The following is a 23,805-nucleotide window of genomic DNA, read 5'->3' as shown; positions in this document are numbered from 1 at the left end:
CGGTGTCTAGTGACGTCATTCGAATGTCTGTGAGCGGCGTTCTACCGAGTTCGCGAGAAGACGGAAGAGCCTGGGATTGAAACGCTCAGGGTTGCAACTGAAACACTGCGGAAATGGTGCCGCCGCCGACAAGCAGCCTTGCCGTGATTGCATAGCTAACACCGCGTACACGCGTTGGGGTTCTATGACGAGTCAACTGTCGTGCAGTTAGCTCCTTTGGCAACCTGTGCTGACTGCAGCTTCGACTAAGCTAACTGTGTCTCTTTGGGCTAACACCGTGCCGGCCATCTCCTCGTCATTCTCCTTCCAAAGCACAGTTCCTGGGGTGCTCTTTTTCAAAGAAAACTAGACGAAAATGCCGCACACATTGTGCCGCTACAGGAGTTCTTCCCCGATGCGAAGGCCACACGACTACCTGTGTGCGGTGTCATGAACCTTTGCGGGTGGCGTGCTTTCGAACCCAGAGTTATAGAGTAAGGCAGTCTGCGCATCCTTTTGTACACAGTTTGGTGTGCCGCTCCAGCGCCCCGGCATTTCATATTGTGTGCGAGCAGGGCGCTACTCAGGCTGCAGTGGCAGGAGACCCCCTGTTCCCTCGTGCGGTGCCTCGCTTTCTCTGGTTGGCTGCCTGTACGGGCGACTTGTCGGCAAAAGTGTGCTGCTGCTCGGTATTCCGTAAGCTGCTACAGAATAAGCCTCCCTCCAGGCGCGGTCAGAGAGCGACCACACGTGTGCCGCAGCAACCGTTCCGCCTCTGGTTTGCCACCATTTCCTTTTGTCGCCGCACTGTGGGCCACCCGGAGAAAAAGCGCGAATGAAGCTGTCATCGCACAAGTCGGAAAGAGATCGTAGCAGGCGTCCGGCAAACGGCAGACGTACCTGCTCATGGCGAGACTCAGAGGAGTCCTGATCAGCTGTCCGGGTCGCGGCATCTGCCGGCGCCTCGATGTCCGTGAGGACCTGGGTTGTATTTCGAGGAAACTTCTCTTCGGGCGCTTTGTCTCCTGCTCCAAGAGACAGTATTAGCGAAAGAAAAATAAGAACGAGCCATCGTAAGCCACCCATGATTGCGATTCAAGGGGCCGAAAGGCGGCACGCGTGGGCTTGAACATTTAACCGCGGGGGTCTAACATGCAGCTGTTGAGTAGCTTAGCGGTCTCCCAACACGTCTTCAGGAAGATCCGGCGACGCTGTGATATGTCGTATGCATGCAGAGGTATGCATGCGAAACTTCCATGTAAAACCGCCCGCTTGTTGTGCCTGGTCACGGTAACGCAGGCTCTCGTCTGAATCTGCGGTCGGCCATTCCGAGTGATAAGATATCTTCCTCTGCTTTCAGACGGTGTACAGCAGATCAGCTACCAACAAAAGCGCTGGCAAACGAAGAAGTCCAAGGCTCTGAACCCGTGTGCGCGAAGCAGCGCCGACACACGGGCGACGGAGTGCCTCGGGCCGGCAACCTCAGTAGGCCATCGCATATCACACTCAGGCAAGTGGAAAATTACCCTGCATCCGGTACAGTTTTTCTACGCGGCAGCGGCCATGGCCAGCTGCGATGAACACTGGCTCTGTAGACAACATGCCGCGATGTCCCGCTTTTTAGGTACGCGCTGCAAACGTATACCGTGTCGCCAGCTCAGTCGGACAAGGAGGAAACCTTGTTCTGTGGGTGTCGGCGTGCAGCCAATACTCGCTTTAGTCCCGCCGTGGCTTCCGTCTTTCAATCCTTGATGGCGGCGCCCGTAACTATGCACGCGATGTTCGTTGTACAAACCTACAGCTGTCCGGTCTCCGCTTGATAGGGAGGCCTCCAAGTATGCAAGCGATGTGTGGTGTACAGGCCTATCACTGTTCGATCCCCACTTGCAAGCACACGGCAAACTGCTTCAGTAGCACCCGACAGCACTACTATCATTGGAGCCCCCGTTCCTCACGGGGCTCCAATGATAGTAGTGCAACATGACACGCACGCGCGTTGCTCGCTTGCATGGGCCGCTGTTGGGCAGGCGGAACCATAAAACACGGATGACAAGGTACAGCAGCACACAACCGCAACAAGCACCCTCCTGCTTACGGGCGTCTCGAGGAAAAGTGGCAGGCATGATCTCCAAGGAAACCACAGGCTACATTTCTACGAGGCCCAATCCATGCGAACCTGCCTTTTTGACTTCGACAGGAGAAACCCGCGCCTCTCCGTGTGTGCGGGGTCATCTCTCGTATTTGTCTCGAGAGCCACCTGCTTGTCCTCTACGCAGCTAAGCTTCCTTCTTTATACATCGTTGCCCTCTACTGCCTTTGCAACGAATCCTTGCTGCGTCACGTCACGCTGTTGTAACAAAGGTGAAAAACGTCCTCTGCACCTCCGAGAAAACCGTTGGAGCAGCCGTGTTACCGTAGATGCACACGGGCTGCAGACGTCGTCGTAGCCAACAGAATGAGGAATGCGGCTGAAGTCTCAATTTGGGTGGGTGTCTAGTAACCCCATTACGAAACATAAAAATCAGATTATACCTTCCTGCTTAGGAGGTGAGAGTGTGTCCATGCTACCCGATATCACTTCCTCGGTATGTGGATCTACAGACACTCCCGGTGATCCAGTCTTTCATACTCTCTACCACTATCTTCAATCTCGCCGTGACTAGCCAACCCTCAGTCTTCCCTCCGGCCCACGACGGCCGTGTCTCGTACACCGGTTCCGGACCACGCTCTCCTCCTCCCTCAGTTCCTTCCGATGGTTTCAATCTCCTTACGTCTCATCCGTTCTTTCTCTTCTACTAGCTGCCTCCGGACGCTAGCATAGCCTTCTCCGCCTAGCTATCAACTCTTTGATTGCACCTCTCTCCAATATCCGGAGGACACTGAACTTTCCCAGACGAGAAGAGAAAACAACCATATCAAGAGAATCGTGTCAGGGTGTCGAGAGTCCGTCACCACAAACTGTTCCATGACGATAATGCGGCAGCACGTTGACTGCACTGAGTAAACAGTAGAAGGCGCATAGCATACACTCCAAGTATTATCTGCACGCACCTTACGCAAATCAACTTCGAGCTGGAGTGCCTTGGAATGTCAATTGACACAAAATAGAATCCACAGAGAGAAGAACCGCCTTTCGTGGTGACAATCTTTCGGAAAAAGCCTTTTTTTCTAGGAAACCTGTTCATCTTCGTCAAGAGGAATCTCCTCCTCTTCACCGAAGATCGACTCCTTGCCGCTGCCAGTAGTACCACTAGCAGTAGTAGCGGTGTCAGCATCGCCTTCAGGAGATTCAACTTGCGAAGCACTTTCTTCGTCAACTATCGGCGCATCTTCTTCAACTTGCAAAGAATCTACATTGTCAGCTGGTTGTGTTTTTTCCCCCTCTTCTCTAGAAAGTTCCTCATCTTCATTGTCATCTAGTGGAACATTATGAAACATCTCTTCTTCCTTTTCAGAGACACCCTGTTGAACTTCTTCTTGCAACTTGTTCGCATCATTCTCTTCTTCCGTCTCTTTCGTCTCCTCTTGCTTCTTCGATGACTCCATCTCTTCTTTTTCAGCCTCTGTCTCCATAGGCTGTTGTTCACCTGTCTCTAAGTTCTTTTCTTGGTGACTATCTTCCTCACTCTCGGCCTGACTACCTTCCTTCGTCTCTTCCTTCACATCCGTTTCCTTGTTCTCTGCCCCGTCCGCCTTCTCCGTCGTCTTTTCTGGTGCCGCAGCTACTTTTCCCCCCTTGTCTTCCTTTTTCTTCTTTTTTGTCTCATCTACCGGTTTGTTTTTGTTTCCTTCTGCTTTTTTCTTCTCTTCAAGCTTCTGCTTCCGTCGCCGCGCGAACGCTTCAGCTCCTGGCATCGGGGGGAAGACGGGGGAAAGTCGCTTCTTCCGTAGAAGAGCGAAATTGACGCCTTCAAAGTAATTATCTTCCATGATGGCATGCACATTAGGCCGATGTTTGGGATTCTTTCTCTTCATTTGGTTAATGAGCGTTAAGAGTGCCCTCCGTCCAGGGACAGATTTTTTTGAATACTTTTCTACATCTTTCAAAAGTTCCAAGAACGTCACACCTAGACTATAGACATCTGTGGAATCATCATAAACGACTTTCATCCATCCATCACGGATGAAGAAGCTACTTTGTGTTTCGGGTGGCATAAATCCCCCAGTCCCAACATAGTAGCCCTTCTCACCCGAGAGAGCCACCGTCTCCATATCTGAGACCACAACATTACCTTCGGGATCGACAAGAAAGTTATCATCTTTCAGATCTCTATGAACTAAATGTCTTTCGTGTAAATCAGCGACAGCGGTAAGAAGTTGAGCTAGTAGCATACGGAAATCGAGACTGTTGGCATACTTCGCTACGGATCCTGGTAATGTACGATAGTAAGGGAAGAACAAGTATACAGCTCGCTTCTCTTCACCTCGATAAACGCCTAGTAAAGGTAAGACCCAAGGAAATTTCTCCTGGTCATCAAACATGCGATGTAGATACCCTTCACCTATAACATCATACATATCAAAAGCATCATGAGGCTTCATCTTGATAACGATCCCATAGGGAGCATCTTCCTTTTCCAAACCCAAGAACTTCAGGAGACGTTTACTTGGATTCCTCAAGAATTGAATTCCTGTACCACCGGAACTAAAGAAAGAGGCCTTCACCTTATGGGTGGCCACCTCGGGAAATTTCTTCTCGGGGAAGACAGGTAAAGCCTTATGAATACTACGGCGCTTGAAGAAACCTGGCAAGAAACACGATATACAGACAGACACACGCTTACATACTGAGGCAGGCTATCCTTGAGAGAAAGTCATGACTGCGTGAAAGGCGATACTTAAGAACAGCATAACGGGAAGGTGCATGGATATGCAAAGAAGTCCGGTGGAGATGTGTACTCCGATCTACACGAGTGACGTATAGACATGAGACGACGACGATAGGCATGGATCTAGTAAAGCATAAGAGTCCAATAGAAGAAAACAAGAGGTATGGTGCACATGGAAAAGATACACACACATAGATGCGAGACAACACTGCAATGTCCTTGACAAAGAAAGAGCGAGAGACTATTCACCGAGAATAGATCTCTCGTCAAGATCGAAAACGAACCTCACCTTATACAGAGAGAGAGAGCCATGGAAGACTTAACTCATCATCTACTGAGGAGCTAAAATCCCGCTCAATATAAAGCAGATGACCATAACTGAGTCTCTATTACCAGAAGACCCACGGACACGACATCCCTCTTCAGTTCATGCAAGCATTCTTCCTACACGTCGCCTTATACATGACAAACCGTAGAGGAGAAGCACCTCTCTCCGCATAAGCGACAAGATTCACCACATCCAGACCACGTATCCTTCTCTATTTTCCTTCGCGCATCGTGAAGACGACATGAATCGAGATGAACACGGACCGAGATAAAAGACCGGAGACACGGAAACCAAGCTCCCAAAACTGCGCTCGCTTACCAGGTACTAATCCGTCCAAGCGTCTTCTCCGCATGCCAGCAGGTCCTTTGCGAGCGGGGGGTAGCTCCTCCGCCCCCTTTGTGTTCTTTTCCTTCTCCTTCTCTGTATCAGAGATTGTCCCTTCTCCGGTCGCTTCTAACGGAGAAACCGCTTCGACAGATGTCGCTGGGATACTGTTTTGCGTGCCCTCTCTTTCGGATATGCTATCTCCATTCTTTAGAGAGGCAGCGTGGTTTTCTTCTTGTGAAGCACTCAGCGAAGAAGAGACAGACGGAAGAGAAGGGGGTGTGTTTTCGGACTCCGCATGTTCATCTTTCTGTAGAAGACCCACCTCATGTGTGAAGCTTCCGACGACATCAGACAAAGGAGAGTTATCTACCTCACCCGCCCGAGCACACAACACAGAAATGCCCCAGAGAGCGAAGAGAAAACAAGTTACCAAAGTAGACAACCTTAACGAAGGAAGGACTGGCCTTCTCATCTTGAAGCAAAGAGAATGTAGATGAGATGATTCTCTCCTCCGCACACCCTGGCACGCTGAAGTCGCCACAGGGGAACACCAGAGAAAGAACTGTACGGACAGCTGGGGAAGAGCTAAGAATGAAGATGCTTTTGAAAAAAAGGCGGCCCTAGCTTCTTCACCGGTGGAGAGAGCCCACTTACCAAAAGCAACAGGAGCCCATCAATGTCTTCCGCATGTCTTGCGTCAAAGACGTACGGGGAAGTGAGGAACTGAATGAAAGGAAGAACGGAAACCAACTGAAGAAACCCCAGCCGCGACTACGTTATGACGCTTCACGAGCTCGTGTTTCCGCGAGGAAATCACACAGAGCTTAAACAGAAGGGAAGAAAACATCTGCAGGGACGCTTGTGGCGGCGTCTCAAAAGGGACAAGAGACGATGCCGTTAGTACAAGGAGACCGCTCGAAAAGCGTCTCGCTCCAGCAATGCCTCGGCCCGGAAAAAACTTGCGTAGCGATCTATTCATGTGCTTCAGAGATCGCAAGGAGAGGAAGAGAGTGACAAGCACGCCCAAGCGTAATCTCAAAGAAATTCAACTCCAGGACCTTCGACGGAGAGAACAGCGCCACAGCCACCGAGGGAGAAGGCGAGAGGGTCATGAACTTGCGGTTTGTCGACGAGGAGTCAGCAGACAGTGACAGAAGCGAAGAAAGTCACTGAAACGAAGAACAAACGGCGCTCGCTCTGAAAGTCAGGAGGGTTGTTCAGAGCTCCTAGCTCAACACCGGAAATGGCTCTATTTGTTGTTCTCTGTCGACGCCAGGTTATCTGTCTTCAAGTCATCAGCATCCCAGGAAGTGATAGTTTACTTCGTTTGGAAACAACTTCAAAGGGGCGTTCACAAACTCTTCATTTTCCTTGAACCGTGAAACGCCTGCGAACGTTTCTGCCAACGGGTGGCAGCTGTTGTGACTGTAGCGTAGCCTCTCCCCCGGCAGAACAAAGGCATCGCCGGAGTACGGAGGGAGTATGAGAACGTTTGTAAGACACACGAAGAAGCGAAATGGATCTTCGTTTTATCAAAGGCTCTGCCACGGTCTTAGCAGAAGAAACGCTGCGTCCGCCGGCATGCCGTCAAAGCCCGTGTACAGCGGGGGTCCTGCGGCCGGATTCGACCGCGTAGAAAGCTGCGGTGCTTAACTGGGAGTAATACACAGTAGGAATGAAGTACGTCGAAAGACGATGCTCTAAGAAGCATTGATTTGTGCAGTCACAACAGGGTTCTTGTTTGCCGTGTGCGGTTTTATCCAAGCATCGCGCACGCTTCTTTGACCCGTCTGTCGGGCGCTACTGAGCCCGCGGCGAGGGCCCCCCCTGGGGGCTGGCAGGCCCAAATGCCTTTCAACAGCTGGGAGGAAACACGTGGTCGTGGAGACTGACGGAGAAAGGAGGGGAAGCGGTTGTAGCAGGCGAGCACGTACACGCTCCTCGCATTTCTTCCGTAGCGCTCTCTTCTCCTGAGCTCTTGAGAATTCTACAGAGAGTATTAAAGTGGTTGGCAGATTATGCGAGTGTGAGGGAGCGCCGGATACAACCAACTCTCAAGCCGGCTTTGCAGGGCCGAAGCAGGTCGACAATGCAACGTTGGCGTGAAAGAAGCTATCGAAACAGCAGTTAGTCGAGCAGGGTAGTACAGACGCAAATAGATCAAGAGGCAGCACAAACGTGCGGTGCTTGTGTGTCTCGGTCTCTTTCTTGTCGCGCGTAGATCTTTTCTGAAATGGCCGAAGTGTGGGCCCTGAGTCACTTGCGAGTCGTGCCAACTGATGCCTCACCGAGCGAGCAAAATGATTCTGCTTCCTGTTGCGGCTAAAACACCTTTTTCGCATCCGTATGGTGTAACCGGACGTCGTGCCGTTCCGCGTAGTGACGGGTGAAGAGGACCGTTTAGGGCCCTGGCGCCCTCTGCCTTTCTGTGGTAAGGGTCATGTTTCAGGACGTTCCTAACCCAGCACACACATCAAATATTACCGTGCTTCAGCCCCCGGATGTTCTGATATTATATGATCGTGAAGTTGGGTACACACTTCCCTTCCTTAGCTCGTCACCCGGCACACACGCGTCGTGTTCTGTCTGGCATACCCATTAGAGGCGTCCTGTACGCCTGTCCCGGAGCGTTCCTCGTTACCTGGCCTTACTCAAGGACATGGGTCTGAGCTTTCGGTTCTGCCTTGAATTGTTGTGCGCGTCTCGCTGGCCAGTGGCGAGTGGTTACTCTTCTGCCGGGAGGTTCCGTCAAAAACAAGTCATGCTGCGTATATGTCCTCGGCAAGGCGTGTGAAGTCACAGAAGCCGGCTGAAAGTACTCTAGATGGCTCTCAAGAGCTCAACACCTACGTTCGCTCGGCGCGCCTACCGTCCGACATTTTGAGTGCATGCTGATGACGTTACAGGAGAGCCAGAACTGCGCTTTGTCGTTGATGGCCTCCCTTCTTCTCACACTGAGTCAACCTCGCTCCTCTCCGTGCCGTATCTGCCAGGTGATACTTCATACGCGAGATCACGAAGCCGCCCTCACGCGGGACCCTTCCTTGCTCTAGCGTCAGTGTTCATCACTCCTCACCCGAGACAAAATAGTTCAACCTGCTATTACCTACGAGTATTCAGCGGCTGGATGCTAAGGTCGCGTTATGGCCGTAATTGTCTCTACGAAGATCGTGCCTTGGCTGTGGTGGGGGAGCAGCTGCCTGAGCTCGTCCGTGAGGCGGCCACGTAGCACGAGGCCGATGCGTTGCTAGCGCCGCGCTGTCTGGGACCGCCTGCAAAACCATCGACGTCCGACTCGCCGATGTCGCCGCTGCGCGCCGTACCAGCCTTCAGAATCAGATATTAACTTTTGAAGTCGTGGCTGGAACGGATCCATGTCCCTGAGCTCACGTAGACGCTGCGCGCCGCTCCTCGTACCAAACACGCCGACTGTCGATTCACGGACTGCCGGCTGTCCAGTATTTTTGAAATGACTACGGTGCCAAAGCTAGGAAAACTCGTCACCACCGTTGGCGAGAGGGCCACAAGGTCACGCGAGCACTGATACCGGTGTTAAAATTCCCGGGTAGTGAGCTGATCTCCCTACCGCAACGCCTGGGGTTCAGTGACAGGCGAACGCTCTGGGGTTCAGGCTAAAGCGTCTGAGGGTCCTGGCTGTCATTCTGTGCCTGCGGGCCCTGTTCGCCCGCGGCGAAGCTCGTCTTTGTCACTCACTGTAACTGAGCAGTAACTGAAGTTAATTGAGCGTTCTGATCCCTCGGCCAGTACAGGCTACCTGACAGATTACATGGACTCCGTTCCTTGGCCAGCAGTACCCCAGTCAGAAGTTTCGACCTGTGGCCCACGACGCGGGGTCGAGCGACACACCTGCTCACTATTAAGCTGGAAGTCTTGACTGAGAGACGCTACTTCGCGATGTGAACTTCCTTTGGCCGGAGACATCTTACAGATGGCTATCGGCAGAAGTGTCGAGCTGTGTCTCCGCCCTGTTGTGCCGCCATCGCACCGAGACGGCAGCAGGATTGTATACCCCAATACAATCCACGCTTTTTCTTCAGTGGCAGTACACAAGCGTGCTTGTGCTGAAAGTACCAGGAACATGAATGTTTTATCGTGCATAGGCTTGAGCTTGGGACACGGTCCGCATGATGCTACGCTCGAACACGCAGATAGCTGTGAGGGAGGGCTTCTTGGCCCATGCCCGGTGAATCGATAGAGGGGGGCAAAGAGGGTAAAGTCCGCCACTTGGAACTCGATACATTTCGAGAGCAAGTCTCCCACGGGAGACGACCCGTATGACTTTTCCGATTACTTACACGAGGGAAGTCTTACCTTTAGCCCGGCGCTAGGCTTTTCCCCGTTCTTTTCTCATACGCAAGCACGGTAAGACCGGAAGCTTCTCGTCACTTTCCAGCTAAAAACACTTTTGACTAGAAAAGCGTAAAGCTCTCCTTTGTGAAATTACCCCTACAGTTCAAGGAGACTGCCATTTTTTTGTTTGTCTAAAAGTATGGACACCCAGCTACGAGCAGGTTTCTCCCGTCTCTCTGTCTTCTAGGGGAGGTCATTCAGCAAGGTCCTCGCATAGTTAAGCTCGGGTCGTGTTCTTGATTTGCGTGATTTTTTTTCTATCAACTATTCTGAAGTCTTTTATCTCTCCGGCGGGTTACTTTGTCTTCCTTGCTTGCCTCTCAATCGAAGAAGCCGGCGCTGCGACAGGGGCGGAGGGCCCCTTTTTTCTCGTCCCAGAGAGCATTCTATCGACATGAACTAACTCTTCTTCTCTTTCCTCTGCACATTTCTTTGTTCACGATACCACCTCGTGTGTCTTGCTGTTGTCTCATCCGTGTCCTGGTATCTTGTCCTTAAAGGTCGTCAGCTGGCTCAACTTTTCTCCTTCCCGTCTCCGGACCGTTCGTCCACACCATCTCTATTCTTTCTTGGTCTTTTCTTCTCCCTCTCTTCATTTCTCTTTGTACGCAATAGTGCCACAGGGGTCGATGTGCTTTTGTCACACCACACACACATAGACGAACTGGGAGAATCGGTTCTCGCATGTGTGGCTGGCAGATCACAGGGCTCCGGACAGCCAAGCAGATCACGCGTCCAGCATCTTTCCAAGCAAACCTTCTTCCTTCACCTAAGGACGAAGTCAGACATCTTGTGCACCGAACTCGGTCCCTACAGGAGTGGTTTTTAGGACAACACGGTTTTACTATCACAAAACTTCTTGCCCCACCGTGAAATACCAGAGAAGCCACCCGTGTTGAGCTCATCTACTCAATCAGGATGAGAAGATCACCGTCGTCATAGTGAAAACTAAAGCACCTGGCCAACTGGGAAGGCATAGAGTCTGTCATTTCATAATGTGTAGTCCTTTTTCTTGTACAGCGGATTAGAGAGAGGTGATTCTTTCTTCCGGGGGACATTCACCGGCTTGCCCCGCGTACTCAAGAAAGTCTCTTCATCTTCAGTGGCATGGCGAGCCCTCTCGGTTTCCTTTTTTCTCAAGTTCCAGAGGTGACACAAAGGGAGCGAAGGGATGGGAGGCAAAGAGCCTCTAGACAGCGGAAGGAGGAGCCAAGAACGAATCTTTCCGATCGTCTCTGATACTTCACCGTCTGCAAGCCTCATCACCCAAGGAAGAGAAGATGAAAGAGATGCAATGGAGAGTCAGAGAGAAAAACAAGATGACCACAATGGCTTGTCCGTGTATGGTTCTACTCCATATACAACACATGAAGAGGCAGAATGGAGATGTGGACTTCACAGAAATCGCACCCTATCCAGGGCCCAGGGTTCAAGTGAAGGCAGTGTAGAGGACAAGGAGAATGACCTGAACTGTTGTAACTTCCACAACACCGAGAGACATCTTGTACGGGATTATGGCGACACAGAAGATCTTTCAGATGATGGGCGGGCATGCAAGCCTCCCCATAGTTGTTCTTCTTATCACGGTGGTCCTCATCGTCATTACACAGAAGCTCTACACCATGGTGATGGCGTTCGTGTCGAGTCTGGTGCCACGAATTCAGATGGTGTACATACACCTCACCACCACCACCACCGCAACCTCATCAGTCCTTTACATGGAGAGAAATCAACCTCTCCTTCCATTCCTCTCACGGAAACACACGTAGACAGCTCATTATCTTCATCCATCGTACACTTCAAATGCCTTCATCACTCTGCATGCGGAAAGACTCATCCGCAGATTCCCGTGCTTCAGTCTCAAGGGGGTGCCGAAGCTCTGCATGCAACGTCCCTCCTTACACCAGCAGAGCCGTCACAGGCTCATTCTACAGTCCGACAACAAGGAGAAGAAGGAAGAGGATTCTGGAGACGGGTAGTATGTTTTTGTCGAGTGCGACGAATGTGTGGAGAAAGATGGGAGAGAAGAAGTCTTCGTTTCATCTTCAAAAGATCTAACATCTGTGCTTTACTATGGTTCACGGCCTTCAGTACTCTATTCTATGCTACGGCTTTCGGGCAGATCTTTGATGCCTATCTTTTCCTTCTTGCTCATGAGTCGAACCTGTAAGCTCATCATCTTTCTACTCGTTCTCCATCTTCCTCTCTTCACCCCCACCTGCGTCTCTCATCGACATGGACAACTCTCTCCGTCGTCACACACGTCTGTACGCGTATATATGCATCCAAGCATACGGGTGTACGTACATGTTTGTATTTATGCATCTATTCCTGGATACCTATATATATGTGTATCATGCCTCATACATACATGTGTACTCAGACATACACGAATATATATATATATATATACATATGTATACATACATACATACACATGTGTTCTTCTCTGTGTGTCTACGTAGTAGGACAAGAATCCAGCTGTATGTCCAACAGCAGCTCACGCCATCTATATACACTCAGACAAGAAGATGAAGAAGCGCAATCCATTGCGAAATAATGGTAGACGCATAGCTTCATTCATTGCCTATACATATGCACACGTGTCGTCATACCCCTTTCTAGGGCGGTAAGGAGGAACACAACTTCAACATACACTTTCTTCTTTCGCGTTTTCGTGAGTGAAGCAAGCAATCACTTGAGAGCGGTGGGTGACTCTATGAGTCTCTTTTTGGTCTTAAAGAGAGTTTCTCTTTCCTCTAGATCGTCTTCTATGACTGTCTCCATTATTCCTCGTTGTATTGATGATATAGATTACACACAATTCCTTACTGTCTGAGGTTCAATGTGCTGTCACGGTGGAGGTTTTCTCTTCCTTGCGCGGTGTAGCTGTAAACAATCGAATGAATGCGTGCATACGATATGCATAACAGAGGCCAGGGAGGAGAGGATGTATCGGACCTCTCTATATTTCTACAGGAGAAGACAGGCAGCATCTCTTTCTTCCTAGCCAGCGCATGCATGAGATCTTCTTTTTCAAATGAAAGTGAGAGAAGGACGTAGGACTTTTTCGCTAGACTACTTCCCTCACTCCTTCATTTCGGCTATGAGCTGCTTGGCTTCTTATCTATCTTTTCTGTTGTCTCTTCTCTCTCGCCATGATTGTTCTCGGAGTATCGCAGATACAGACATGTATAGAGACATATACGATTGAAGACGACGGGTAATCTCTCCCTATCTCTCTTTCCTGTGTGCTTATCTTCCTTCTCTTCTTTTCATCTACCTATCTATCTATACCTACATCTGACTACCCTTCATTTTCGCATCTGTTCTTCTTCCTTTTTTCTTCTTTCTGTGGACAGGTGGGTAGGCGAAACGGAGAGCGTCTCCGGGGTGACGAGCCTCATTGCCGCTATTCCTGTAGGTATCGCAGTTGATCGATACAATCGACGTTATGTTTGCTGGGTAAGAACAAGAATCTCCTCTTTGTTCTACGACCATCCCTTTCTTCTTCTTCCTGTTCTTCTTTTCTTAGTGTATCTGTACGTCTCTTCTTTTACCCACGTTACTTTTCGACACCTTTCATGTTGGCAGCATTCTATCTTGATTTCTTTCGCTTTGCCTGTCTGTCTGTCTGTCTGCCTGTGGCTGTGAAGAGGAGTTGTGCGCCTGTTGTTCTTGGTGCAACTTCTGTCCTAGATAGATCTCCCGCTTGTCTTGCCTTCACTCACTTACTATTCTTATCTATCCATCTATTTCACTGTAGAGGAAAAGGGGGGGTTCCTCTCTTCCCAGTGGTCGTTTTAGGATAGCCTCCCTGGTTTTCTATGTATGCACATGCATATAGATGTGTGTATACATGAGCATACACGTATATATATATATACATATATTTATACAGGTACGTGCGTATACATATCTGCTGGCTGCAAGGCGGCGTGATGTCTTTGGTGTTTCTAGTCACTTTGTGCGGGAACAACGTTTCTTCAGATTCATTCGCGCATCTCTTCATCTCCACTTCTGCTATGTAGATGTCCTTGTCTATGTAAGTGTGCGATCTGCACTTCGGAGAATCCCGTTGTCTTCTTCATCCTCTCTTCTTTTCGCGAGAAGGCGAAGAGCATGTTGGGTTTCTCTCTCCTGTCGTTTTCTTCTTCTTCTTTCTTGCCTTGCTAGGTCGCAGGAGTGTTAGCTCTCTTTGCCACGATCTTGTGTAGTGCGGGGTGCTGGAGAGATCATATTCCTCTTCTTCTTATCTCTCTTGTCCTCTGGGGCTTTGTCTGGGAGTTATCTGCAAGTGCGAGCTTTGCTATCTTTACCGATTCCATGCCTCCCTCGGATCGACCTTATTGGTTTACCGTCAAAGGTAGAAAAGACGAAAGGAAACATTTGAAAGTGTCATTCCGTGCCTTCGCGAAGACAAACAGACTACAGTATAGACATATACACATAGACAACAGATTCGGTCTCTAGAGATAGATAGACAGTTAGATAGATTAAAGATAGATAGATAGATTAAAGATAGATAGATACAGACTCGTGTAGTCTCGTCATGAACACTTGACACCAGTGTATCGTTATAGCATTGTGTTTCTTATGTATGAGGGGAATCTTCTTGAATCTTTCACGCCTGGTATCTCCTCAAGTATCCTCTTGTTAGTGTCTCCGATGTCTATTCTCGGAGGTCTTTTTCATTCTTCTTCATCTATTCAAAGGCCAAGAGGGGAGAGACAAAGACAGCAACGCTGCTGTAGGTACGAACTCGGCTTCGCGCACCTTTGCTTCTCTTCTCGAATGCAAAGTTTGCACGTCTACCTGCTTCTGTTGATATATATATATATATATGTCATATGTACCGCTGCTTATGCCCTCATATAAGATCATCCAGATGTACACACTCCGTGAGCTTGTCGGACAAGGGAAGCTCCTGCTTTTCTCGGTGATACCCCTATGTCGCCTTTCCGTATATATGCCGTATCTGTATCATCTCTCTGTTACCTTGTATGATGGAAATGGAAGGCCTCACTACACAACCAGTCAAGGTCTTCTTCTTCTACTTCGTCAGCATCACCTTTCTTCTCTTTTTTTCTTCTTCTTATCTCTCTTTGTTTCGCTGTGTGGCTCTCTCACTCTCTTTCTCTTAGGTGTGATCAGCAAGTTCGCAGAAGCGACAGGACCTCTTCTTCTTGCTTTGTACTTCTTCCTCGAAGGAGACCAATGGACGATGCCTCTTCTTCACGCCGCCATTATAACCGGAGCTTTAGTATGCGGTCCGGGCTGGAGTCTAAGTCTCTTCCTTGTTCGTAATCCTGAAGAGGAGAAAGAAGAAGAAGAGGAGCAGATGAACAAGAAGTTGAGGAAAGAAGAAAGAGATGGCCTTGGCATGGGAGAGGAAGGGGCGTCTCTTCAGAATGATAGTAAAGAAGGAGACGAAGAAGAAAGCGGGCCTTCGAGTAGCTGTTGGTGGCAGCGACCCAGTCTTGTAGAAGATATGCATGAAGAAAGAGGGGATAGAAGAAGGATAGAAAGAACAAGAGAGGAAGAGAGAGTCTCGGAGAGAAACTTTTCGAGGTTGATAGAGGATCAGAGGAATGATGAGAACAGAGAGGAGGAGAACGAGAAAAGGAGCAAACGAACGGAAGTCCAAGATGAGCCGGAGTGTGGAAGAAGAAGAAGACTGGTGTGTCATGGAGAAGTGATAGTAAGAGAGAAAGAAGAAGAAAGAGAGAAGGAGACCGAAAGTCTTCTGCAAGATCGGCATTATCATGAATGTTCCAAGGAGGGAGAAGATCATACACACTCAAGACGCGGAGTACCAAGGAGAAAGGTTCTCCCAAGGCACCAGATTTCCTCTATCTCAACCAACATAAAGAAGAGAACAGAAGACGATGAAGACGACCTAGGACACCAGAAACAATGCGGCAGACCTTCAGCTCCTCTTCTCGATGACTCTTCTTCCTCTTCATCTTTCTCTTCCTCTCCCTCCTCTTATTCATCCTCGTCTTGTTCTTCGTCTCTTTCTCCTTCTTCTCTTCCGCTCTTCAGTTCGCCATCCTCTCAGTGTGTCAACTCTATGCATGAGGAAGATGCACCTCTTCTTCATCTTCAAGGTAAAGGGAGAGAATTTTCTCTTGCCTATCAGTCTGAGAAGGTGTGCGACGGTCAGCACTCTGTCGATCTAGAAGACAAGAAGAAAGAGATCAAAGAAGAAGAAGAGGAAGAAGTAAAGAGAAATGAAGAGATACATCTTTGTTGCAAGACAGAAAGTTTACATCCTCCTATGAGTAGAGAGACATCACTGAAGATCTCTGTAGGTTCTCGGCCTTATGCACCTCAACGACCTATAGACGTGGTCTCTTCTTCGTCCTCGTCTTCGACCGCCCGAGATTCCTGTTGTCGCGTGAGCGAGGAAGGGAGCCTACTATCGACAGAGATTTCAAGTAAGTTCTCCGACGCAAAAAGTTTCTCCTTGTGTTCATCTGACGTAAAACTTCTCTTCTTTTGACATGTTGTGTATTCGAGGGTCCACTTCATTCGATCTTCTTTCTTGTCTCCAAGAGAGCAGATAAAGAGGAAGGTCTTGATCAACCTTCCACGTGGAGTGCCTTCTGTTCTGCTTTCTCCCCTGCCCGTCTCTCAGTCCTTGTATAAATATATGAATGTATGTATGTCTACTCCCTGTATATAGATGTATACTTTCCTATACATATATATGTGTACTTGGTTTGTACATATGCTTGTATGTTTCTTTCTTTCGATTCCTAGACATGTAGTGCAGTGGTCTTCCTACGGTGAGTTCTTTCATTCCAACTTCGGTAAGAAGAATGGTGGCTTTATCATCCGTATCTTCGATGGAAATCTTTCTTTTTTCGTCTTTTCTCCAAGTCTTTCCTCTTTCTTCTCCTTCTTCTCTCTCTGTCATATAAGCTCTCTGCTTCAAGAAGGTGATGGTCGTAGCCCCTTTCCTAGGGACATTTTGTTCTTCTTCCTCTCCTTCTTCAGACATCTGTCGGCGGAGTGTTTATCTTCTTGAGTATTCCTCTGATGAACGAGAGAAGAGAACATAGAACATATTTTTTATATATATATATTAAATCAAAATAAAAAAAATAAAAAATAAAATATTTATTAAAAATTTTTTGTAATAAATATTTAGAATAATTTTTTTTAAAAAAACTCTCGAGAAAGAACAGTCTCCTTAAAGAAGAAGGAGAAAAGGATTTCCGGCGTCATCGTCTTCCTCCTCATTCTTTCGACCGCTTTCGAGTGGCTGCTTCTGTCTCTTCTTTGTAGAGCCGAAGTGCGATGTGCATGGACCGTGTAAGAGGTCTCTTCTCGCTTCTACACTAGCTGAAGAAGAGCTTTGCTATTTTTCCACGGCGCTCGAGATTGCCAAGAAGTCTATCGAATCACGAGGTCTTTCAAGTGAACCTACACTCGAGAAACACCTAGGAAAGATAAGCTCCACAGAGGTATGAAAAAGGATATCTCTCAGCTCACATCTTGCACGACATTATGATCATGACGGAGGTCTCTCTGTCCTGTCTTAAGGGTGTCTTCTTCTTCTTCATTTAGGGGGTGTATTTCTTCCCTATTGAGGGCGGGTTGGTGCACTTCATAGATTTCTTTACAACACTTAGCGTCCTCACTCCTACGATTACTCCTATGACGTTAAGAGTGTAAGAAGAATTGAGAAGAGCTTCTACTGATTTACTGGCCCTTCATCTCTGCTTCTTCTTCGAGTTTTGGGTGCTTCTCTTGCCGAGGAAAGTCCGAGTTTTAGCTCTTTTCGCCCCTCAGTCTTTCCTGGTTATTTTCTTTTTTTCCATCTCCTCGAACATCCATCTCTCTTCGTGGTTCTATTCTCTTCTTATGTTGGAGATCTCCCCATCTAGAGAGAGTTTTGTTTTAGTCTCTGCCCCATCAAAGTCTTTTTCCGGGGTCCTCTCTGTAGTGTTTCTCTTCCTCTTCTTCTCACAATGCACAGCACATGGGCTCTTCTCCTTCTTTATCTTTCTCTCTTCGGTTCTTTCTCTCTTCCTCTCCAAACCCTCTCAGACAGGCGATGAAGAAAAACAAGAGGAGGTCAGGAATCTCCACATAGATATCTCCCCTTCTCATAGAATATCACCAGTAGAACGACATGCCCCGGAGACGTCTCTCGCAGGAAGTGTTCCTGACCACGATGAAGAATGGCTTCAGCTCCTTTCAATACCAGAGAAGTGAGGCCTATCTTTCCCAACCAGAGGGTGGCTGGATGAACGGATAGATTGCGTGTTGAAAGGGAGAATAAGAGCCTATTGGAGTCGATAAGCACAAAACCGAGGAGTGAAGTGGGAATTGTATAGATGTGTAGAAGATTGAGAGGGCGAGTGTATCGAGGTTTCTGTATCACGTGAAGATATGCCGAGAATAACTTGATCCTCATTAGAACCACTTCTGTACATATAGCCATGTACATACCTGTCTATATATACGTGTATACTGTCGTAGGTCTTTGATTGAAATGGTATGTATAGCCCGCTGCATACATATGTATTTACTTGCATATACATGTAGAGCTGTGTATATGCGGGTGGTATGTGATTGAAGGCGGTGTTCGATGACTTGTCTATATAGCGCTTTGTACCATACTGTGTTTTGATAAGCTGATATGCTCTAGCTTAACTATTGTGACGCACCTTTCTTCTTCATCTTGAGTTTTCCATATTATGATGTAATTCACATGGATAGATAGATAGATTGAAGATAGATTAAAGATAGATAGATAGATAGAGACACCAAGCCCGGTAGCGTAGACTTTCATAAATTTGGTAGTGGCTGGTGTATGTGACTACATCGCGGTGCACATATCTCCTTGGCCTCAGTGAAGCGAGATTTTGCTTGCAGTCTTGGGCATAGAAGTGTGTGCACATCCAGGGAGACGTATAATAGGTAGACGGTGTTTATGAAGAGATCCATGTATGTATATCCAGCGATGTATTCATCTGTCTATCCATGTGTCTAGGTATCTCTGTATCTATCTGTCTCTCTATCTGTCATGTCTGTCGCGATCATGATCTTGTGCAGGTCGATCCCTTTCTTAGTAGCAGCGTCAGATATTGTCCGTGCCTTTGGAGCGGGAATGACCGTGAAGTTTTTTCCTCTTTTCTTCAAAGAGGACTATGGATTTCAGCCTGTCGATCTCTGCTTTCTGGGAGCTGTCTATGCTGTCTCTATTGGTCTTTTCATGTTGATTGGTGAACGTCTTGGCCATGCTCTAGGTAAGCAATCAACTCAGGACCATCTTTCGCTCGCTTTCACTGTGGATATTGTTTTCTACGTGAAGAGGAAGAACAAGGAAGAGGGAGAATTTCTCCTGTGCTATCTCTCTATGTTGTGAAGCATGCATGGCTCATGTCGTTGTCATGATGACTAAAACAAGTAGCCTCGGGTTGTGAGTGAGGTAAGAGAAGATGAGAAAGAAAGTGAAAAAGAACAAGAGGAAGCAATAGTGTCTCTAGTAGACTCTTTCTTCTCTACGGCTCGAAACGGAGGAGATCGTGATCTCAACTAGACTATCCACTTCAACTTTCTTCCTCTCACTTGTTCGTCTCAATAATTTCATGTCTCTGTCTCTCTCTCTCTCCTCGCGTATATGGTGTAAGGCATTCATCTGGCTGTCTCTCTTGTCCCCTCTCTCGAAGGAACAAAACATAGAAACATGTAAAGTTCATCGAAGATCTTTCTTTCTTCATGTCGTTCATAGATCTAAGATATTCATATGGTATTGTTTTTCTCTCCCCTGGAAAGTCTTTAGAGATCGAAACATCTCAACGTATACCTCTTGCGAAGTCCATGATGTTCCTGCTTTCTTCATCTGAAGATACATAGCTAACTCCTTTCTTGGAATCCCTAGTATATGTACGTTTGCCGTATACTGGTCGGCTCTAGAAACCGATCATTTGTCAGGCATGTAAAAGAACGATCTCATCATGAGCATTCTATCTGTGGATCTTCGGCGAATACATCAGACCTTCCTATGGTCGGTAGTGACAGCTAGAGATTTCGCCCGTTCTGGATTAGAGAAGGGTGCTGAGACTCGAAAGCTCTTTTCTAGGGGTGGCTGAGGGAGGAGAGACCTCTCATCTATCTTCGATTGCCACCAGAGAGAGAAAGATTCTGATGGGTTCGGCATAACGATGGAACGATGAGGTCTAGATGTTTGATCTGATAGGAAGGATTGGAGGAGGTGATATGACTAGAGAATTAGTTCTTAACAGGCGTTTTATGGTTGCCTGCTATGCTTCAATGGACGTGGTGAATGTATATATGTACGAATATGTATCTGTGTGGAGATATGTGGGCCTGTATCTCTTCTTACGCACACGCCAGCTCCACTGCCTATCTATGCTAGGTATGTATGCGTTCTTGATCCTTATCTGTCTTCTATATGTGTCTCTACTTATTCATACATGCATATACGTATACGTGCACCAGGCAGCTTCTTGCTGCTTCGTAGGAACGGATATGTTCCATTTTATGTGATAGATTCCAAGAGACAGAGTCAATCTTTCCCTCTCGATATAGAAGAGGATAGACTCTGTCCCTCCTGTACACACTTCCCACTCCGTATAACAAGGTGTAACCTTTCTCACTCCTACCTCAGCGGTTGGCTTCTATCCTAACACGACCTACCTTTCCACGTCTCTGTCCCTTCAACCGGGAAAGACGCACCTTCAAAGAGAGAGAGGGAAAGAAAGAAAGAAAGAAGAGGGTCATGTCTGTTCAAGTGTTGTATGAGTTCTCTTCAACAGTGTGTCTCTCTTCTCTTTTTTACACCTTTAGGCGACATGTCTGTTACGCTCTCTCTGTTTGCGTCTATTCTCACAGGAAGAGCTTCTGCAGCTTGTGCCTATCATATAGGCGGCCTAGCGATGCTCTTCAGTATGTGTGTCGTTCAACGCCTTCCGCTGATGGTCGTCGTCTTTCTTCTAAGAGGAGCGATGCAAAATGCCGTCAACCCTCTCACGCGTTCCATCATCATGGATTTCACGAAAAGTAAGGATGATCAAGGCTTTCATGAAGAGTCGGGTATTATCCCTACCACTACTGCTACTACGTGGTGGCTTGCATATGTTATATATGGATCAAGTGATATCATGCATGCACCACCGTCTGTGCCTTCTTAGGAAAACAAGCTCTTGGAAGATGCCTCTCGCTACGGGCTGTATGTAGATAGAGAATACAGGAGAGAAAATCGTATATATATATATATATAGTCCAAGTGTAGTCAGGATATCTGTAAGAACGTTTTTCACGTGTAAAGACGTGAAGGTATTCACTTCGGTATACATACATCTGTCTCTAGTGTATGCACGGCCGGAGCAAGGCATCTCAACGTAGTAAAGGTTCATACCTGCGCACACCTATGACAAGAGTGTGTTGTTGACGTGTATAAAATGAATGTAAGAAAGCCGTGGAGAAAATGGGTCTGACCGTTGATAGTTAAGAGACCTACGCATTCGCAATCTCGTCTTCTACAAGTGAAGTGAACGTACTTGATCCAATGCTCTGTCAGAAAACTTCGATAGAATACGTTAGACATCTTGACTGAGAAGTGAGAATCTTCGCTCTCTTCTCTGCAGCCCGTTAAAAGGGGAAGGGGGGAGAAATGTTAGCCCTCTTTCAGCCAAGGCAGTCAGGAGAAGTACACCTGAATGCTATAGGTTGATACTGAAGAGGATGTGAAGATGCGGAGATAGTTTTAAGGGCAAGTCTTTGTATCTGGAGTGTTCTTGGCTTTCTTTCTTGTCTCAAACACGACTGCTGCTGGGATGCTTTCTCGTGGCGCTCTCTTTTCTGGCTCAGAAGCCAACCGCGGGAAGTGGAACGCTGTCGAGTCATTTAGTTCTACCCTATGGTCTGGTAGTGCGCTCTTGGGAGGCCTGCTGGCGGATAAAGACTATCGGTGAGGGGGAAGGTCTATCGTAGCTTGAGGCGGGGTATGCGAAGAACGAGTGTGGAGGTTCAAAGAGATCTCTTTTTAGAGGAGATAGGCGCGCCATTCGTGGAGTGGTAGAAGGGTGTTTGGAATGCCCAGTAGCAGGGCCTCATGGACAATAAAAACTCTCTTTGTAGACCACCCTGCTTGCGAGGAATGACGTGACGATAAGCGCTGTCCTGCCATCTACATGTACAGTGCTCTACTCAGCAAGCAAACGAGGATGAAGAGTAGAACCGATGGGTAACGTCTCAAGCAAGCAGGTTTACTCGGTAGACAGACAAGAATGTCGAGAGTCGCTTTGCAAGAGAGCCGTGGCTGGTTCCATTCAACGGACTCACCCATCACATTCCATCTCCATCTCAGACATATTTCCTCGTAGTCAATGTGGTTTATATGTATTAAGTGGTGTGGCTAGCATTGTGTACGCACGTGCATGCACTAACCAAAGATCTTGTGCATGCAGTGTAGACAAGCGCGCATACAGACGATGAATGACATTTCACGTCAGTTTACGTACGTCACGCAGGTGAGTGTTGTCTATCTTTTGTTTTGGTGGTTGCGCGTCTAGCATGAGGAGAAGGGGGGTTATGTACCCTGTCTTCCATACGTGAAGGCAGGATGAACGTAGAAGAGCGTCTTACCCCGTTATTTGTGTGTGTCTACAGGTATGCTTTCTTTGTCACAGCCATTGTTTACGCATTCGCTCTAATAATATTCCTCCCCGTAGTGTGGCTGGTACCCGGAGCGGAGAGAAAGATGCCACAGCGATCTCATCAGAGAGTCTCTGATGATGAATCTTCTTCACCCTCTTGTTGCTTACCTACCTGTTCTTCTTCTACCTGTCTATGTTCCCGTCTTGAACCGCCGGGGGCGCGTGCTTGTCTCCCTACTATTGTTGTGTCTCCTCCGTCTCCCTCGTACCCGAGAGCAAGAGAAGAAGAGAGTTCTGCGGTCTCGTATCTACTGGGCACGCGTGACGGGTGTGGATATGCAGGTCAAAAGGACAGGACTGTACCATTAGGTGGAGAGCCTCTGCTTGCAAAAAGAGAAGGTTGAAACAGTCTGTTTTTTCTCCTTGGCGAAATCACCAGTACTTGATACAGTTATCAATTGCTAGTCAGATCACATTCCTCTCTTTTGCTTTCAACGTGATTGGGTATCTTTCTTCTTCTTGCCAGTTTTTGCGGCTGTTCTCTTCGAAGACCACGCTGGAGAGTGTTCCTACCTTCTGAATCTCAAGTAAAAGGTTCTTTCAACTTCTCCGCTTGCTTTCGATGTGACCTTGAAAACATTTTCGCTTCTGTCCTTCATAAATCAGGAGAAAAGACCACGTAGCCCGGAAAAAGGGGTATTTGCTGTCGGGTTCAGAGTTACTCGCTCACATTCCCTGTCGTGCATGCGCCTTATCGACTGGCTCGCCACATCCTAATGGAGTGTATCACGCCGCGCGTGCCCGCGCATCACCCCGGCTGCTGCTGACTTGAGCGTAAGAGAAGACCGGTACCCCTGCTAACCTGGTGAGAGAGAGCTCTGCGCGGCCCAATTACGCTCGTGATCGTCCTAGCGAACTGGACGGTCTCCCGGGATGCGAAAAGATGTTTCCGAGACGAGATAGTCAAGCTCGCCAACTGAGTCCGGACAGGGAAGAAGACCCCGTGGCCTCGGCTCTCTTGGCGCGACGATTTTTGATGCCGCGGGATAACTGGTCGTGACCTAAGGTCGCCGCAGGTAGACAAGCAGCCTGGACCGCGTCAAACGTCCCCAGAGTGATTTAAAACAGTGATGAACTGGTGGTGCAGCTTCACTGTGACACACACGTTCGAGCCACAAGAACATTCGAGTTGTTATTTGTTGATAAAACCCCCTCTACATAGCCACAAATGTGCGGTCTCCTGTCGGCAAACACACACGGTCGTTCCGCGGTCGTCCACGGGAGCCGGCAAACCTTCCTTGTAAGAGGACGGTCCGCAATGCGATCTCGGCGG

The 23,805-nt window shown here is 48.2% G+C and overlaps 2 protein-coding genes across 2 annotated transcripts; one reads left to right on the top strand and one right to left on the bottom strand.

Annotated features, from left to right (window-relative positions):
• Nucleotides 1-3,005: 3,005 nt before the first annotated feature.
• On the bottom strand, nucleotides 3,006-7,212 carry CSUI_004303 (rhoptry kinase family protein rop35). Its single transcript, XM_068064496.1, has 2 exons — nucleotides 5,455-7,212; nucleotides 3,006-4,724 (listed from the first exon to the last, which is right to left on the bottom strand). The coding sequence occupies exons 1-2, from the start codon at nucleotides 5,933-5,935 to the stop codon at nucleotides 3,148-3,150; spliced, it is 2,058 nt and encodes a 685-aa protein (XP_067923525.1). The 5' UTR covers nucleotides 5,936-7,212; the 3' UTR covers nucleotides 3,006-3,147.
• Nucleotides 7,213-10,098: 2,886 nt separating this feature from the next.
• On the top strand, nucleotides 10,099-23,292 carry CSUI_004302 (major facilitator family transporter). Its single transcript, XM_068064495.1, has 10 exons — nucleotides 10,099-12,000; nucleotides 13,197-13,299; nucleotides 14,011-14,200; nucleotides 14,979-16,274; nucleotides 17,128-17,306; nucleotides 17,893-18,056; nucleotides 18,904-19,097; nucleotides 20,707-20,874; nucleotides 21,685-21,784; nucleotides 22,486-23,292. Exons 1-10 carry the CDS (start codon nucleotides 11,006-11,008, stop codon nucleotides 22,874-22,876), a joined length of 3,780 nt encoding a protein of 1,259 aa, XP_067923524.1. The 5' UTR covers nucleotides 10,099-11,005; the 3' UTR covers nucleotides 22,877-23,292.
• Nucleotides 23,293-23,805: the final 513 nt, after the last annotated feature.

Source organism: Cystoisospora suis (genome assembly GCF_002600585.1).
Source record: "Cystoisospora suis strain Wien I chromosome Unknown contig_1985, whole genome shotgun sequence".
Taxonomy (NCBI): Eukaryota; Apicomplexa; class Conoidasida; order Eucoccidiorida; family Sarcocystidae; genus Cystoisospora; species Cystoisospora suis.
The sequence above is the reverse complement of the archived record's forward strand: the minus strand, read 5'-3'. Positions and strand labels throughout refer to the sequence as shown.